Here is an 18,653-nt window from a genome sequence, read left to right on the forward strand (position 1 = left end):
CTTATTGTGAGCCAGGTTCCATTCTAAGTACTTTTCACATATTAACTCACTTAATCGTTTTTTTAAATTGAGAGCAGGTGCTGTTTATTAACTGATCAGCTTAGAAAAATAATCATGGGAGACACCTTAGTTCATTCTTCTAATAAACCTGTTGATCTGATCCTCCCTGTTGCCAGCATCTCCACCTTCTACAAAATGGGTGGCCTTTTTCTTTATTCTGCCTTGTGAAGAAGATAATTTGGAGGGCCACAGAAAGTTGTTTGCTTCTTTGAAGCATTTTCCAACAGTATAGATCTCATGAATCAGATCCTCCATGCAGACGATGCCATGTCTACCAGGAGACTGAGCAATCAGAGCGTTATCTGTCAATGCAATTCGCTTCTTTTTTGATTTTGCCATAACCACGTTTGTAGATTAGTTCATTTACTGACTTCAGATTTGGGTTCCCCCATGCAATATATGGCTCTACGATCCTCAGCATGTTAACTGAAGCCTTGTTGAGCTTCACAAACGTTCCATTGAGGATCTGACGAAGGTGAAGAAGCTGCAACACCGATCTGTGGGAGAGAGATCCAAGATGGCTGATCACTAGCAGCTCAGGATTGTAGCTCCCAGTGAAAGTGCAGAGAACAAGAGGACGCCACACTTTCAGACGAATTTTTGTTGCTGACGGACAAGGAGATTCCCAGCAGAAGAGCCCCACGGGTCGCCAGCGCAACTCTTGTGGCCGGCGTGGCAGTTTTTGGTGCAGAGTGAGCGGGACTGGGTCCCCTTTTGGCCGACGTTGTTTGGAACTCCAGGAAGACAGAGTCGCCTATTCAGCTGATTGAAGGATGGACTCAAGAAGGGAGCTAGACCAGAGATTCCCGGGCAGAAAAGCACCATCAATCTTAACACCGCTGTTTTGGCTGGCGCAGTGGATTGCTCAGATTTCGGCGCTGGGAATCAACAAGTTGGACGTCCACTCAGAGACCTAATTTGAAAGTCAGTAATCACAAAGATGACAGGTGGATAAATTTACAATGAAGGGAAGAAACCAGTGTAAAAAGGCTGAGAATACCCAAAATCAGAATGCCTCTCCCTCCACAGGGGATCACAGTTCCTCATCAGCAACGGAACAAGGCCTGATGAAGAATGAGTGCATTCCATTAACAGAAGTAGGCTTCAGAAGGTGGATGATAAGAAACTTCTGTGAATTAAAAGGACTTGTTATAACCCAATGCAAAGAAACTAAGAACTTTGAAAAAAGGTTTGACGAAATCCTAACGAGAACAGACAATTTAGAGAGGAATATAAGTGAATTAATGGAGCTGAAAAACACAACACGAGAACTTTGCGAAGTATGAACAAGTTTTAACAGTTGAATTGATCAAGCAGAAGAAAGAATATCAGAGGTCGAAGACCAACTTAATGAAATAAAACGAGAAGTCAAGAATAGAGAAAAAAGGATAAAAAGGAATGAGCAAAGTCTCCAAGAAGTATGGGACTATGTGAAAAGACCTAATCTACGTTTGACAGGTGTACCTGAATGTGACGAAGAGAATGAATCCAAGTTGGAAAATACTCTTCAGGAGATTATTCAGGAAAACTTTCCCAACCTAGTAAGACAGGACAATATTCAACTCCAGGTAATACAGAGAACACCACAAAGATATTCCTCAAGAAGAGCAACCCCAAGGCACATAATCGTCAGATTCATTAGGGTTGAAATGAAGGAGAAAATACTAAGAGCAGCCAGAGAGAAAGGTCAGGTTACCCACAAAGGGAAACCTATCAGACGTACAGCAGATCTCTCAGCAGAAACCCTACAGGCCAGAAAAGAGTGGGGGCCAATATTCAACATCCTTAAAGAAAAGAACTTTCAACCCAGAATTTCATATCCAGCCAAACTAAGCTTCACAAGCAAAGGAAAAATAAAATCTTTTGCAAACAAGCAAGTACTTAGAGATTTCACCATCACCAGGCCTGCTTTACAAGAGCTTCTGAAAGAAGCACTACACATATAAAGGAACAACCAGTATCAGCCTTTCCAAAAATCTATCAAAAAGTAAAGAACATTAACATAATGAAGAATTTACATCAACTAATGGGCAAAACAGCCAGCTAGCATCAAATGGCAGTATTAAACTCATATATATTATTAACTGGATAAAAAGCCAAAACCCATCAGTATGCTGTATCCAGACCCATCTCACATGCAACGATACACAAAGACTCAAAACAAAGGGACGGAGGAAGATTTACCAACCAAACGGAGAGCAAAAATAAATAAATAAATAAATAAATAAATAAATAAATAAAAAGCGGGCCAGGCACGGTGGCTCACGCCTGTAATCCCAGCACTTTGGGAGGCCGAGGCGGGTGGATCACGAGGTCAAGAGATCGAGACCATCCTGATCAACATGGTGAAACCCCATCTCTACTAAAAATACAAAAAATTACCTGGGCACAGTGGTGCGTGCCTGTAACCCCAGCTACTCAGGAGGCTGAGGCAGGAGAATCGCCTGAACCCAGGAGGCGGAGGTTGCGGTGAGCTGAGATCACGCCATTGCACTCCAGCCTGGGTAAGAGCGAAACTCCATCTCAAAAAAAATGAAAAAATAAAAATAAAAATAAATAAAAAGCAGGAGTTGCAATTCTCACCTCTGATAAAATAGACTTTAAAGCAACAAAGATCAAAAGAGGCAAAGAAGGACATTACATAATGGTAAAAGGATCAATGCAACAAGAAGAACTAACGATCCTAAATATACACACACCCAATACAGGAGCACCCAGATACATAAGACAAGTTCTTAATGACTTATAAAGAGACTTAGCCTCACACACAATAATAGTGGGAGACTGTAACATCACATTGTCAATACTAGACAGATCAATGAGACAGAAAATTAACAAGAATATCCAGGACTTGAACTCAGACCCGGAACAAGTAAACTTAATAAACATTTATAGAACTCTCCACTTCAAATACACAAAACACACATTCTTATCAGTACCATATCACACCTATTCCAAAAGTGACTATATAATTGGAAGTAAATCACTCATCAGTAATTGCATAGTATTTCATAGGTTTAAATGAAATATTGGTTGGCTGCTTGTTTGTTATTTTCTTCCCTTATTCCTTCCTGTCTCCATTGTTAAGCACAATTATTGGCATAAAAGAGGTTTTCAATTCCCATTTTTAGACTGCATTCTAGCCTGGGCAATAAAGCAAACTCCTGTTCTCTCTCCCTCTTTCTCTTCCATTTTCTTCCTCTTCTTCATTCTTTTTTTTTCTTTCTTTCTTCCTTTTTTTTTCTTCTTAAAAAAAAAAAGAAGCTGCAACACCTTTCGGACCTCTGGACTCACACCATCGATAGCTCTGATACTGATGACAAACGCCGATTTGGGTTCTGCAGGTACATAGAAGCTGCCAGCTTTCCTTGCCATCCTCGCCACTCGAATCTCAGTTCTGTACACCTGCCTATGTTCCTTGTGCTTTGCTTTTTCATAGATAAGCTTCCTCCTTGCCTTTTGAAGCATCTTTTGGGCAAACTTCTTTCTCAGGCGCTTGATCTTCAGCGCTGCGAAATTCCTTTGCTTTTTCTTAAGGGTTTCTGGCACAGCTGGAACCTCCTTCTTCTTCTTCTCTTCTATACCCTCCATGGTTCCAGCCGGAAAAAGAGGCTAACTCAATCTTTACAGTAACTCTGTGAGGGAGGTACCATTGTTCTTGCCAAGTGACAGATGAGTCAACAGACAGGCTAGTTCCCGTCAGTGGTGGAGCCACCATTTGAACCTGGCTGGCTGCCTCACACGCTATGTACTGAGCCACTATCCCTTACTGTCTCAGAAAGTTAGAGCCAGACCGTTCTATTACCTAAGAGACTGTAATAGCAACAAGAGGGTTGGTGGGCCCTGGATGGGAAAGTCATCCTCTGGATTACAGGGAAGTCTAGTGGCCCACAATTCCCCCCCATTTTCCAGCTTGTTAAAACGACAGACTCCACGACAGCATCCCAAACCTGCCACATTAGAATCTCTTCATTGTTGGGCGGTTTTAGTTACAAAAAAAGGTATCTGCTTCTTGAAAAGCAACTCAAACAACACCTAAAGGCATAAATATAAGTAAAAGTTCTAACCCTTCCCCACTCACCTGGAATAACTCTTAGAAAGAGGCTTTCCCCCTGCTGAGGTATAAGTGTTTCCAGTACAGCGTCATAAACGCACTCCTGAAAAACCACGTTGTCTGCACATCTCACACTAGGAGGACTTCTAGAATAATCGGGTTGGGACAGGCCATGAAAAAACTCATGGAACTTTGTGACCAGGCCAGTATCGAAAAATAAAAGTCCTGATAAGTACTGGAACACAGTGCAGTTAACGCCAGGAGAGACCAATGACAGTCAATCTCTTTCAGCCTTAAACTTGGGGCTCCTACTTCCTCCTTTGATAAGGATGTCCTGGAGGCATCTGCTTCTAATGGAAACTGTTTTCATCAAATAAAATCTCTAGGTAGGAACACAGCTTTCTTTTTTTTTTTTTTTTTTGAGACAGAATCTTGCTCTCTCTCCAGGCTGGAGTGCAGTGGTGTGATCTCGGCTCACTGTAACCTCCACCTCCGGGGTTCAAGTGATTCTCCTGTCTCAGCCTCCCGAGTAGTTGGGACTACAGGTCCGTGCCACCATGCCCAGCTAATTTTTGTATTTTTAGTTTCACCATGTTAGCCAGGATGGTCTCAATTGTTTGATCTCATGATCTGCCCCCTTGGACTCCCAAAGTCCTGGGATTACAGACATAAGCCTGGTCTTCTTCTTCTTCTTTTTTTTTTTTTGAGACAGAGTTTCACTCTGTTGTCCAAGCTGGAGTGCAGTGGCACAATATCGGCTCACTGCAACCTCCACCTCCTAGCTTCCAGCAATCCTCTCACCTCAGCCTCCAGAGTAGCTGGGATTACAGGCGAGTACCACCACACCTGGCTAACTTTTTTGTATTTTTAGTAGAGACAGGCGTTTCACCATGTTGGCCAGGCTGGTCTGCAACTCCTGACCTCAAGTGATCCACCTGCCTCAGCCTCCCAAAGTGCTGGGATTACAGGCGTGAGCTACCGCGCCCGGCCTCCAGGAGCACAGCCTTCCTAACGCAGCCACTGTTTTAATGAGGGGGGAATTGCCTTGGCAGCACCGTCAGTCATACTCACAGAGTTTGCTGTGATGGAAACCAGAGAGGTTGCTGAAGTCACGAAACCGGCTGCTACTTGACTAAAGACATGACTGTAGATTTTAATATTTTCTCTTTAATTTTAAGAGCACTTGCCCCAATCACTTCAAAACAATGTGCTGAGAAAAATCGCATATTTATTAGCGTGAGCATTTCTTTATGCCAGCATTGTTCCCCTAAATACGAATTGTCAAAGACACGTTACAGCAGGAGACTGTATCATTGTATATTGCATGTTGGTGACTATATCAACTGCTTGATTGCAAATGGTTTTTCTCGCCACTAAAAAAAAAAAAAAAAAATGGCCTTGCGCAGTGGCTCATGCCCATAATCCCAGCACTTTGGGAGGCTGAGGCAGGTGGAATCACCTGAGGTCAGGAGTTTGAGACCAGCCTGGGCAACATGGTGTAACCCCGTCTCTATTAAATATACAAAATTAGCCAGGCATGGTGGCATATGCCTGTGATCCCAGCTACTTGGGAGGCTGAGGCAGGAGAATCGCTTGAACCCAGGAGGCGGAGGTTATAGTGAGCCAAGATCGTGCCATTGCACTCCAGCCTGGACAATGAGAGCAAAACTCTGTCTCTCTCACACGCACACACACACACACACACACACAAATTATCACACAATCTAATTGCCAATAACTCTATGAGACCTAATAATGGGTACCCAGGGAGAAAACAAGTTAATTCAGATATGCCAGCCCATGAAATGGGCCTTGGAGATAGAAGACCAGAAGCAGCCTCCTTTTCCATGCCTTGGAAACATCATTTTAAACTTGTTTCCTTCATTTCTAAATGGGTGTTTTAAAAAAACAAGAGCAGCCAGGGGCGATGGCTCATGCCTGTAATCCCAGCACTTTGGGAGGCTGAGGTGGGTGGATCACAAGGTCAGGAGATCGAGACCATCCTGGCCAACATGGTGAAACCCTGTCTCTACTAAAAATCCAAAATTTAGCTGGGCGTGGTGGCACACACCTGTAGTCCCAGCTACTCGGGAGGCTGAGGCAGGAGAATTGCTTGAACCCAGGAGGTGGAGGTTGCAGTGAGCTGAGATCGCACCACTGCACTCCAGCCTGGGCAACAGTGTGAGACTCCATCTCAAAACAAAACAAAACAAAACAAAGAAAACCAACGAGAGCAACACTGGTAGCTTCCCATTTCTGGGGTGCTAGGGACTTAGGTAAGATACTGAGTATGAACATAAACTACCAAGCGCTCTGGCAAATGGAGGAATTCTTATTTTTGATTACCTTTAGCTTTATCATTGTCGTGAGAGCTTGTTCTCGAGCTTGTAACTGTCCTACCTGAGCAGAAAGTTCCACCAACGTGTTGCTGAGACTTTTGTTTCTAGCCTACAAGAAAACAACACAGATGACACTACTTGAATCCTTTTGAAGCTTTCACTACGCTTGCTAGCCACAATCTGTGCTTATTTCTCTATTTTGTTTTTTTCCCTGTTTAATTCTTTTTAGTAACACAAAAGAGTTAGTAAAAAAGTGGGCTAAGTAATAAAGCCCACTGTTTTAGTAATAAAGTGGGCTAAGAAAGCAATCATCACACAAAGGAATACAAATATATATTTCTCTATTAATTCTACCATCCTCTCAGTACTTGTATTTGCCCTACTGAATTATGTTGGTGATGCCTGTAAACATGTCTATTTCCTAACATCTTTTATGTGTAATTTCAGGTTGAGAAGAGGGAAGAAAATGAATGAATGGCCAGGTGCAGTAGCTCACGCCTGTAATCCCAGCACTTTGGGAGGCTGAGGTGGGTGGATTGCCTGAGGTCAGGAGTTCTAGACCAGTCTGGCCAATATGGTGAAACCCTGTCTCTACTAAAAAATTTTTAAAAATTAGCAAGGAGTGGTGGCGGGTGCCTGTAATCCCAGCTACTTGGGAGGCTGAGGCTGAAGAATTTCCTGAACTAGGGAGGTGGAAGTTGCAGCAAGCCAAGAGAGCACCACTGCACTCCAGCCTGGGCGACAAAGTGAGACTGTCTCAAAAAAAAAAAAAAAAAAAGGAAAATGAATGAATGAGAATGTATGAGAACTGTATTAGTAAGAAATTTCCTTTGCTGAGATAAAGTAGCATAGCATTAGTGAATTCTAATATTTTAAAAATATTCTTTGTTGAAAGAACTTCATACTGGGGTATTCCTACTCATTAGTTATTTTAAAAAACATGGTGCTATATCTGATGTAATTATTGTGTATACAACGTCTGTACTAGTTGAGAAAAATAACAATTAGCCTTTTCTTTTTTTGTGATGGAGTCTTTGTCGCCCAAGGCTGGAGTGCAGTGGCACAATGATCTCTGCTCACTGCAACCTCCATCTGCTGGGTTCAAGTGATTCTTCTGCCTCAGCCTCCTGAGTAGTTGGGATTACAGGCACACGCCACCACGCCAGGCTAATATTTGTATTTTTAGTAGAGAAAGGTTTTCATCATGTTGGCCAGGTTGGTCTTGAACTCTTGACCTCAGGTGATCTGCCTGCTTCGACTTCCCAAAGTGCTGGGATTACAGGCATGAGCCATTGCGCTCAGTCTTTTCTTTTCTTTTCTTTTTTTCATGAGATGGAGTTTTGCGGCCGGGCGCGGTGGCTCATGCCTGTAATCCCAGCACTTTGGGAGGCTGAGGTGGGTGGATCACCTGAGGTCAGGAGTTCGAGACCAGCCTGACCAATATGGTGAAACCCCATCTTTAAAATAAATAAATAAAAAGAGATTTTGCTTTTATTGCTCAGGCTGAAGTGCAATGGTGTGATCTCGGCTCGCTGCAACCTCCTGCTCCGGGTTCAAGTGATTCTCCTGCCTCAGCTTCCCGAGTGGCTGGGATTACAGGCATGTGCCACCGTGCCCAGCTAATTTTGTATTTTTAGTAGAGATGGGGATTCTTTATGTTGGTCAGGCTGGTCTCCAACTCCCAACCTCAGGTGATCTGCCCGCTTTGGCCTCCTGAAGTGTGGGATTGTAGGTGTGAGTCACTATGCCCAGCTTTTTTTTTTTTTTTTTTAAGAGACAGGATCTCACTCTGTCACCCAGACTGGAGTTCTGTGGTGCAGTCACAGCTCATTGTAACCTTGAACTCCTGGGCTTAAGTGATCCTCCCACCTCAGCATCTCAAGTAACTAGGACTACAGGTGCTCACCACTATGCCCAGTTAATATTTATGTTTGTATTTTTGTAGAGTCAGGGTCTCACTATGTTGCCCAGGCTGGTCTTAAACTCTTGGCCTTAAGTGATCCTCCCACCTTGGCCTCCCAAAGTGCTGGGACTACAGGCGTCAGCCACTGCACCAGCCTAAGCAGACTTTTAAAAAGATACCTTCAGGAGGAAATTTAAATGCATATTACTAAGTGAAAAAGGCAATCTGAAAAGGCTATATACTACAGGATTCCAAGTATATGACACTGTGGAAAAGGCAAAACTATGGAGGCGGTAAAAAGATTCGTGTGACCAGGGGTGAGGGGGAGGAAGGGCTGAAGGGCAGATCACAGAGGGTTTTTAAGACAGTGAAACTATTCTGTAGAGGATAACATGTCATTACACATTTGTCAAAACCCCATAGAATATAAACAGAGGGAGTGACCCCTAATGTTAACTGTAACCTTTAGCTGACAATAATGTATCTGTGAAGATTCACCAGTTACAAGAAATGTACCACCCTGGTGTGGAGGTCGATAATGGGAAAGGTTGTGTGCATGTGGATACGGGGCGTGTATGAGAACTCTCTCTACTTTCTGCTCGATTTTGCTGTGAGCCTAAAAATGCTCTAAGTAGGCCAGGCGAGGTGGCTCACGCCTGTAATTCCAGCACTTTGGGAGGCCGAGGCGGGTGGATCACAAGGTCAGGAGTTCAAGACCAGCCTGGCCAAGACAATGAAATCCTGTCTCTCCTAAAAATACAAAAAATTAGGCTGGGCGTGGTGGCTCACGCCTGTAATCCCAGCACTTTGGGAGGCCGAGGCGGGTGGATCACGAGGTCAGGAGATCGAGACCATCCTAGCTAATACAGTGAAACCCCGTCTCTACTAAAAATTCAAAAAATTAGCTGCGCATGGTGATGGGTGCCTGTAGTCCTAGCTACTCAGGAGGCTGACGCAGGAGAATCATTTGAACTTGGGAGGCAGAGGTTGCAGTGAGCCGAGATTGTGCCACTGCACTCGAGCCTAGGCAACACAGCAAGACTCCATCTCAAAAAAAAAAAAAAAAATTAGCCAGGCGCAGTAGCAGGCACCTGTAATCCCAGCTACTCAGGAGGCTGAGGCAGGAGAATTGCTTGAACCTGGGAGGCGGAGGTTGCGGTGAGCCAAGATCACACCTCTGCACTCTAGCCTAGGCAACAGAGCAAGACTCCATCTCAAAACAAACAAACAAACAAACAAACAAACAAATGCTCTAAATAAATAAAGTTTATTAATTAAAAAAGATCTCTTCCACTTTTTCAGCCAACGTATCAGTACATATTCTAGAATAGTTTTTACTTATTTTGTAGCTGGAAACTATCTAGAATAGTATTCTTTAAAAACCATAAAATAAAAATCTATACTATTTTGAATTAAGACTCATTATATCACCAAGACCTATACTAAATATCATTAAGAAATAAGAAAATGAAGGATGTAACAAAAAAACAAGCTGGCTTTCTGTGTCTCTTATAAAGCATGAACTCAAAAAATATCTGATGACTGACTAGTTAGAAGCGAAAACCGAAAAAATTCATCTTTTTTTTTTTTTGGAGACAGAGTCTGGCTCTGTCATCCAGGCTAGAGTGGAGTGGTGTGATCTTGGCTCACTGTAACCTCTGCCTCTCAGGTTCAAGTGACTCTCCTACCTCAGCCTCCTGAGTAGCTGGGACTACAGGTGCACGCCACCACACCTGGTTAATTTTTGAATTTTTAGTAGAGATGGGGTTTCACCATGTTGGCCAAGCTGATCTCAAACTTGGAACCTCAAGTGATCCGCCCACCTTGGCCTCCCAAAGTGCTGGGATTACATGCATGAGCAACCACGCCAGGCTCAAAAAATCAGTCTTACAGGTTTTATTCCCAATATGCCACTAATGTTATGAGATAAGACACAATAATTGGCCGGGTGCAGTGGCTCACGCCTGAAATTCCAGCACTTTGGGAGGCCAAGGCAGGCATTTCACTTAAGGTCAAAAGTTCAAAACCAGCCTGACCGACAAGGAGAAACCCCATTTCTACTAAAATACAAAATTAGTTGGGTGTAGTGGCACATGCCTGTAATCTCAGCTACTCAGGAGGCTGAGGCAGGAGAATTGCTTGAACCTGGGAGGCAGAGGTTGTGGTGAGCCAAAATCACACCATTGCATTCCAACCTGGGCAACAGAGCAAAACTCCATCTAAAAAAAAAAAAAAAAAAGGCCTAGTGGGGTGGCTCACACCTGGCCTGTAATCCCAGCACTTTGGAAGGTCAAGGCAGGTGGACCATGAGGTCAGGAGTTTGAGACCAGTCTGACTAACATGGTGAAACCCTGTCTCTACTAAGAAGAAAAAAGAAAGACACGATAATTTAGAAAACATCAGTAAAGCACCAAAACTTGATGACAGCACCCATCTCATCTTTGAGGAAAGCTTTCTAAAATAACACATTGTTGATTAAATGGTAGATGCTACTAAACCAAATGGTCTAACAATTTAAAAGGGTTGTACTGAAGCTCAGCCTCTAAGACAGGATAGTGCTGTGCACCTAACCAAAACCATAGAATAAACACAAAACTACGAGGGGTGGATGAGTATAGATACCTTCATACACACACATATGCGTTTTTGCGTTGGTTGTTTGTCGTTGTTTTTTATTGAGATGAGGTCTCACTGTGTTGCCCAGGCTGGACTTGAACTCCTGGGCCCAAGCGATCTTTCTGCCTCAGCCTCCTCAGTGGCTGAGACTACAGGTGCACACCACTGTGACTTGCTTACATATGTTTTCTTTCTTTCTTTCTTTTGAGACAGAGTTTCGCTCTTGTTACCCAGGCTGGAGTGCAATGGCGCGATCTCGGCTCACCGCAACCTCTGCCTCCTGGGTTCAGGTAATTCTCCTGCCTCAGCCTCCTGAGTAGCTGGGATTACAGGCACACGCCACCATGCCCAGCTAATTTTTTGTATTTTTAGTAGAGACGGGGTTTCACCATGTTGACCAGGATGGTCTCGATCTCTTGACCTCGTGATCCACCCGCCTCGGACCCCCAAAGTGCTGGGATTAGAGGCGTGAGCCATGGCGCCCAGCCCTCTTTCTTTCTTTCTTTTTTTTTTTTTTTTGGTCACCCAGGCTGGGATGTAGTGGCACAATCACAGTTCACTGCAGCCTTGACCTCCGGGGCTCAAGTAATCCTCCCACCTCAGCCTCCCAAATAGCTGGGACCACAGCAGTGCACCACCACACCTGGCTCATTTTTTATGTCTTTTTTTTTTTTTTTTTAGATGGAATCTCATTTTGTCACCTGGGCTGGAGTGCAGTGGCACGATCTCGGCTCACTGCAACCTCTGCCTCCTGGGTTCAAGTGATTCTCTTGCCTCACATCCCGAGTAGCTGGGATTACAGGCACCTGCCATCACACTGGCTAATTTTTTTTTTTTTTTTTGTATTTTTAGTAGAGACGAGGTTTCACCATATTGGCCAGGCTGGTCTTGAACTCCTGGCCTCGTAATTTACCCACCTCGGTCTCTCAAAGTGTTGGGATTTCAGGGGTGAGCCACCATGCCCGGCCTTGTATTTCTTTTTTTTATAGAGATGGGCATTTGCCATCTTGCCCAGCCTGCTCTTGAATTCCTGGGCTTAAGCAATCTTCCCACCTCAGCCTCCCAAACAAAGAGCTGGCATTACAGGTGTGAGCTACCGAGCCACCGTGCCTGGCCTCACATGCATTTTTTTTTCTTTTTTTAAATTCAATTTTCTTTAATTCTTTTATTCTTCACATTAAATGAAAAGTGACTCACATGCATTTTTAATGAAACATTTAAATCTAATTTTTCAATAACTGAAACACAAAGGGAATTTGCACTAGTGAAGCTTATCAAAAAATAAACCTAACCTCAAGGTCTTCAGAGAGAAGAGAAGAATGTGTTGCCTTTTGAGCCATTTCCTGAAGCTGTAGCTGGGTCTTTTGGAGAGCTGTTTGGCGTTCCATTTGGTTGGATTCAAGGGTTTTTACCTTCTTCGTAAGTGACCTGATTATTTCAGTTCTTTTATGTAGTTCACCTGAGGGAAATTTCATCAATAATCTGTAGTCAGACCTTCAGCTTAAAATGTATTCTTATTATTTATTTAATTTTTGGTTTTAAGGAGCAGAATGTTTAATAAGCAAGAAAGAAGAGAAGGCAGAAGGAAGAGCCTCCTCCCTACAGAGACAGGTGCGGTGGGCGGGGGGGGGGCTCCAAAGCCGAAAGAGGAGTTCCCCCAAAATGCATTATTTTCAAAATCAGTGGTTAAAAAGTAAAAGTACGGGCCGGGCACGGTGGCTCACGCCTGTAATCCCAGCACTTTGGGAGGCCGAGGCGGGTGGATCACGAGGTCAAGAGATCGAGACCATCCTGACCAACATGGTGAAACTCTGTCTCTACTAAAAATACAAAAATTAGCTGGGTGTGATGGTACACGCCTGTAGTCCCAGATACCTGGGAGGCTGAGGCAGGAGAATTGCTTGAACCCGGGAGGCGGACGTTGGAATGAGCCAAGATCGAGCCTCTGCACTCCAGCCTGGGCAACAGAGGGAGACTCTGGCTAAAAAAGAAAAAAAAAAAAAAAAAAAAGGAAACGTGCACTGAAGAATTTTTTAAAAGGCAATTTTCTTTTAAAACCTTTCATTATGAAATGCACAATACCATACCTAATCAAGAAACAGAGCTGAGAGCAACTAGAAGCCCCTGGAGGTCACTTCCTGAACACAATCTCCAATTTCCACTTTCCCAACTATGACCCTGATCTTAGAGTAATCACTTCCTAGTTTTTCATTATAGTGTTACCAGTGACCACATCCCTAAAAATTATAGTTTAATTTGAACCATAATAAAATGGAATAATGGCCAGGTGTGGTGGCACCCACCTGTAATCCCAGCACTTTGGGAGGTCGAGGCAGGTGGATCACAAGGTCAGGAGTTCGAGACCAGCCTGGCCAATATAGTGAAACGCTGTCTCTACTAAAAATACAAAAATTAGCTGGGCGTGGTGGCTCATGCCTATAATTCTAGCTACTTGGGGAGCTGAGGCAGAAAAATCGCTTGAACCCAGGAGGCGAAGGTTGCAGTAAGCTGAGATCGTGCCATTGCACTCCAGCCTGGGCAACAAGAGCAAAACTCTGTCTCAAAAAAAAAAGGAATAATATTCTGTGAATTCTTCTGTTCACTTCTTTTGCTTATGATTTTGAGATTCACTCAGTTGTGTATAACTTGTGTTTGTGCACTAACATTGCTACCTAATATTCCACTCACTGATTACACCAAAGCTTATTTCTACTACTGATGGTGATTTGGGTTATTTCCACTTTGCAGCTATGATAAACAATGCTGCTCTGAATATTCTTTTACATGCATCTTTTTTTTCTTTTTTTAGAAAGAGTCTCGCTCTGTTGCCCAGGCTGGGGCACGATCTTGGCTCACTGCAACCTCCGCCTCCTGGGTTGAAGCGATTCTCCTGCCTTAGCCTTCTAAGTAGCTGGGATTACAGGCATGAGCCACCATGACTGGCTAATTTTTGTATTTTTAGTAGAGACAGGGTTTCTCCATTTTGACCAGGCTGGTCTCAAACCCCTGACCTCAGGCCATCTGCCCACCTTGGCTTCCCAAAGTGCTAGGATTACAGGCTGAGCCACTGCACCTGGTCTTTTTTACACATATCCCTTGGTGCATATTTGCAAGAGTTTCTCGAGAGCCTTGCTTCTCCAAATATGGTCCCTGGACCAAGGCGGCGATAGCATCGCCTGGGATGTCTGTTAGAAATTCATCGCCTGGGGCTCCAGACCTATTGTATCAGAATCTTCATTTTAACAAGACCCTTAGGTGACTCATGTGTCTATTAAAGGGTGAGAATATTCCTAGAAGTGGATTTGCTGGGCTGTAGGATATGCACATCTTCAGCTTCACTAGATACGGTCAAATGATTTTGCACACTAGCAGTGACAACTGACTCCCACCAGCAGCGTCTCAGCCTTCCCTTGGCGCCACACTTTACCAGCACCCAATAATTTCTGCCAGGCTGGTAAAGGTAAAATAGTATCTCAATCTGGTTTTCATTTGCATTTCCCTGATTACTAATGAGAATGGGAACATTTTATATATTTGTTGGCTATTCAATTTTCCTCTTTCCATGAGGTGCCTATTCAAATCTTGTTCATTTTAAAACCAGATACTGATGGCTACATATAATGTGGGTTATATATGTCATATGTTTTATCTTTGTTCTTTAACATGTTTATGTAAGAGCTATAAGATGTTATACTGCATTTAATGAGCAACCATTTTAAACACTGTGTGTATGTATGTGTGTGGGTGTGGTCAGAGTAAAATAAGATGGTCATCAAAGAAATGAAAAAAATCATACGTTTGGGTGGTTTTTTTTTGGGTGGGGTTGTTTTTTTTTGACACAGAGTCTTGCTGTCACCCAGGCTGGAGAGCAGCGGCATGATTGCAACCTCCACCTCCCAGGTTCAAGCAATTCTCCTGCCTCAGCTTCCTGAGTAGCTGGGACTACAGGCGTGCACCACCATGCCCAGCTAATGTTTGTGTTTTTAGTAGAGACAAGGTACACTATGTTGACCAGGCTGGTATCGAACTCCTGACCTCAAATGATCTGCCCGCCTCAGCCTCCCAAAGTGCTGGGATTACAGGTGTGAGCCACTGAGCCCCACGAAAAATGACAAATTTGGATTGTCACATTAACAGAGTCCTTTGAGTAATGTTAAGTAAAAAGAAATGTGCTACAAGATTATCTTTCTTTTTTTTTTTTTCTTTTAAAAGACACGGTGATTGTAGTTAGCGGTGTATACAAGGTAATCTTTCTTTCCTACACAGATCTAGTTTTTTTTTTCCTCTAATGCATTCTATTAACAATCTAGAGTCAATGGAACATTCAGATTTAGGGCGGCACTAAAGGAATGACAGAATTAAATTATGGTATCAAATAAACTTTTGCAACCAGTTTTGAGACAGCTATAATTTTTTTTTTTTTTTTTGAGGCAAGGCTCGCTCTGTCCCTCAGGCTGGAGTGCAGTAGCGCAATCATGGCTCACTGCAACCTCCACCTCCTGGGTTCAACCGATTCTCGTGCCTCTGCCTCCCGAGTAGCTGAGATTGCAGGCCTGCACCACCACGTCCACCTAATTTTTTGTATTTTTAGTAGAAATGGGGTTTCACCACGTTGGCTAGGCTGGTCTAGAACTCCTGAGCTCAAGCGATCTGCCTGCCTCGGCCTTCCAAAGTGCTGGAATTACAGGTGTGAGCCACCATGCCTGGCCAGACAGCTATAATTTTAAAAGATGACCATTTTTGGTGGCTCATGTCTGTAATCACAGCACTTTGGGAGGCTGGGGGGGTGGGGATCAACTGAGATCGAGAGTTCAAGACCAGCCTGACCAACATGGAGAAACCCCGTCTCTACTAAAAATACAAAATTAGCTGGGCATGGTGGCATATGCCTGTAATTCCAGCTACTCAGGAGGCTGAGGCAGGAGAATTGCTTGAACCTGGGGAGGCTGAGGCTGCAGTGAGCCAAGATCAAGCCAATGTCACTCCAGCCTGGGCAACAAGAGCAAAACTCTGTCTCAAAAAAAAAAAAAAAAGATCATTTTAGGAACTTAAGATCAAATTCAGTAACAAAAGCTCAAAATCTTTCAGTTTAGTTCTAGAGAAATGGCTAGTCATATGGCATCTTCCCTCCTATTGCTCAAAACTTCAGATTCATCCTTGGCGCTCACCCCATGTTAACTGGAGCTCTGTCCAGCCCCCTTTTTATACTGGAATACTTTGCTTGCCCTACTTTGCTTGTGCGTGTCTGTCCCATTGTGGCTGTTCATAAAGTCCTCCTGTCTCTCCTGAGACTAAACTTGGGGACAGCAGGAATTGCAGTCTTTACTTCCTCTGTCTTCCCCATGAGCCCCTCGACATGTTAGCACACAGAAGTGCGTAACTGCTGTCACTGAATGTATTTCTGACCTTCCAATTTGCTGCAACGTTCTTCCAACGTCAACACTTTCTGCCGATCCTCTTCCCATGAAAGAAGCTGTTGCTGGTGCACTGCAACCATATCATTGAGCTCTTTATCTCGATCTTTCAGCTCTCCAATGAGCAACTGCAGCTCCTTCCGTTGTTTCTCAATAGTGGAAATCTCAACTTCTGACCCAATGTTCTAAACATAGAAAGCGGTTTCACGTCAAAATAGAATGAAATCAATAACAAATCAGCCAAAGTCCATTTTCCAAATAAGTATATCTTCTTTTGCTGCCAATTCTAAGTAGTTCAATTAAGTTTTTTTTTTGAGACAGAGTCTAGTTCCGTCGCCAGGTGCCAGGCTGGAGTGCAGTGGCGCGATCTCGGCTCACTGCAACCTTCGCCTCCTGGGTTCAAGCAATTCTCCTGCCTCAGTCTCCTGAGTAGCTGGGACTACAGGCGTGCACCACCACGCCCAGCTAATTTTTGTCTTTTTTAGTAGAGACGGGGTTTCACCATGTTGGCCAGGATGGTCTCGATCTCTTGACCTCATAATCCGCCCGCTTCAGCCTCCCAAAGTGCTGGGATTACAGGCATGAGCCACCACGCCCGGCCTCAATTAAGTTTTAAGTTAATAACATGGCATCAAAAGATTATGTATACTTAAAACATGCTCAAATTAAGACCTACCATGCACTCTACCTCACTACAATTTTCTGTCATGCCACACATACCATGCCTAAAAAGTGGGACTGCTTCTAAAACCCACTGGGTAAGCAAATAAACCTATTTCTGCACTTTTTCACCCTTTGCCAAAAATGCTTTTCTCTGCCAATCGGTAACATTATCCCCCACCTTGCCCCAGCAATTAGAGTAACCAAGTACAGATAAATGTGAAATAGTGGCCAGGTGCAGTGGCTCACGCCTGTAATCTCAGCACTTTGGGAGGTCAAGGTGGGCGGATCACCTGAGGTCAGGAGTTTGAGACCAGCCTGGCCAACATGGTGGAACCCCATCTCTACTAAAAATACAAAAATTAGTTCAGTGTGGTGGCACATACCTGTAATCCCAGCTACTTGGGAGGCTGAGGAAGGAGAATTGCTTGAACCCAGGAGGTGGAGGTTGCAGCGAGCTGAGATAGTGCCACTGTACTCCAACCTAGGTAACAAGAGCGAAACTCCATCTCAAAAAAAAAAAAAACCAAACAAACAAAAACCATGAAATAGTTACTGTGCAAATGTAAATGATTCTTACTAAAGAACAGGAATTTTAAGCCGGGTACGGTGTCTCACGCCTGTAATCCTAGCACTTTGGGAATCCGAGGCAGGCAGATCACGAGGTCACAAGATTGAGACCATCGTGGACCACATGGTGAAACCCCATCTCTACTAAAAATACAAAAATTAGCCGGGCATGGTGGCATACGCCTGTAGTCCCAGCCACTCAGGTGGCTGAAGCAGGACAATTGCTTGAACCCAGGAGGCAGAGGCTGCAGTAAGCTGAGATCACGCCACTGGCACTCCAGCCTAGGCGACAGAGCGAGACTACGTCTCAAAACAAAACAAAACAAAAAAGGAATTTTAGTCTATAAAAAGAAAACTATAGTGTTCAATATTTATGACAACTACAACATCTAAGGCATCTATATATACTCAATCAATCAAGGACAATTTAATATTGTAAATTGTCCAAATATAACATACCCAATTAAAAGCCAAATTCTGTGAGTAAATTTTTCACATGTACCCAATGACAATAGTGCAATAAACTCCCATATACTCAGCACCTAGGTTCTACCATTATCAAGATTTTGCTACAGCTGCTTCAATTTCCTTTTCTTTCTTTTTTTTTTTTTTGAGACGGAGTTTCACTCTTGTTACCCAGGCTGGAGTGCAATGGCGCGATCTCGGCTCACTGCAACCTCCGCCTCCTGGGTTCAGGCAATTCTCCTGCCTCAGCCTCTTGAGTAGCTGGGATTTCAGGCACACGCCACCATGCCCAGCTAATTTTTTGTATTTTTAGTAGAGACAGGGTTTCACCATGTTGACCAGGATGGTCTCGATCTCTTGACCTCGTGATCCACCCGCCTTGGCCTACCAAAGTGCTGGGATTACAGGCGTGAGCCACCGCGCCTGGCAAAACACAGATTTGGACCCTACTGGGTGTGTCACTTTTTATTTATTTATTTTTATTTAATTTTTTTTTTTTTTTTATTTTTAGAGACGGGGTTTCACCATGTTGGCCAGGATGGTCTCGTTCTCGTGACCTCGTAATCCACCCG

At 43.8% G+C, this 18,653-nt stretch overlaps 1 protein-coding gene and 1 pseudogene across 1 annotated transcript in view; both read right to left on the reverse strand.

The window, feature by feature from the left end:
• CCDC62 (coiled-coil domain containing 62) overlaps positions 1 to 18,653 on the reverse strand; it is a 60,635-nt gene that overhangs the window by 39,461 nt on the left and 2,521 nt on the right. The window contains exons 2-4 of the mRNA XM_064379494.1: positions 16,379 to 16,571; positions 12,265 to 12,431; positions 6,461 to 6,562 (exon numbers count right to left, since the gene is read on the reverse strand). Coding sequence (XP_064235564.1) covers positions 6,461 to 6,562; positions 12,265 to 12,431; positions 16,379 to 16,571 — 462 coding nt within the window. The remainder of the gene's footprint in view (positions 1 to 6,460; positions 6,563 to 12,264; positions 12,432 to 16,378; positions 16,572 to 18,653) is intronic.
• On the reverse strand, positions 127 to 3,725 carry LOC135276218 (large ribosomal subunit protein uL30-like; annotated as a pseudogene).

Source organism: Aotus nancymaae, unplaced genomic scaffold (genome assembly GCF_030222135.1).
Source record: "Aotus nancymaae isolate 86718 unplaced genomic scaffold, 86718_ANA_hifiasm-v0.15.2.pri h1tg000021l, whole genome shotgun sequence".
NCBI lineage: Eukaryota > Metazoa > Chordata > Mammalia > Primates > Aotidae > Aotus > Aotus nancymaae.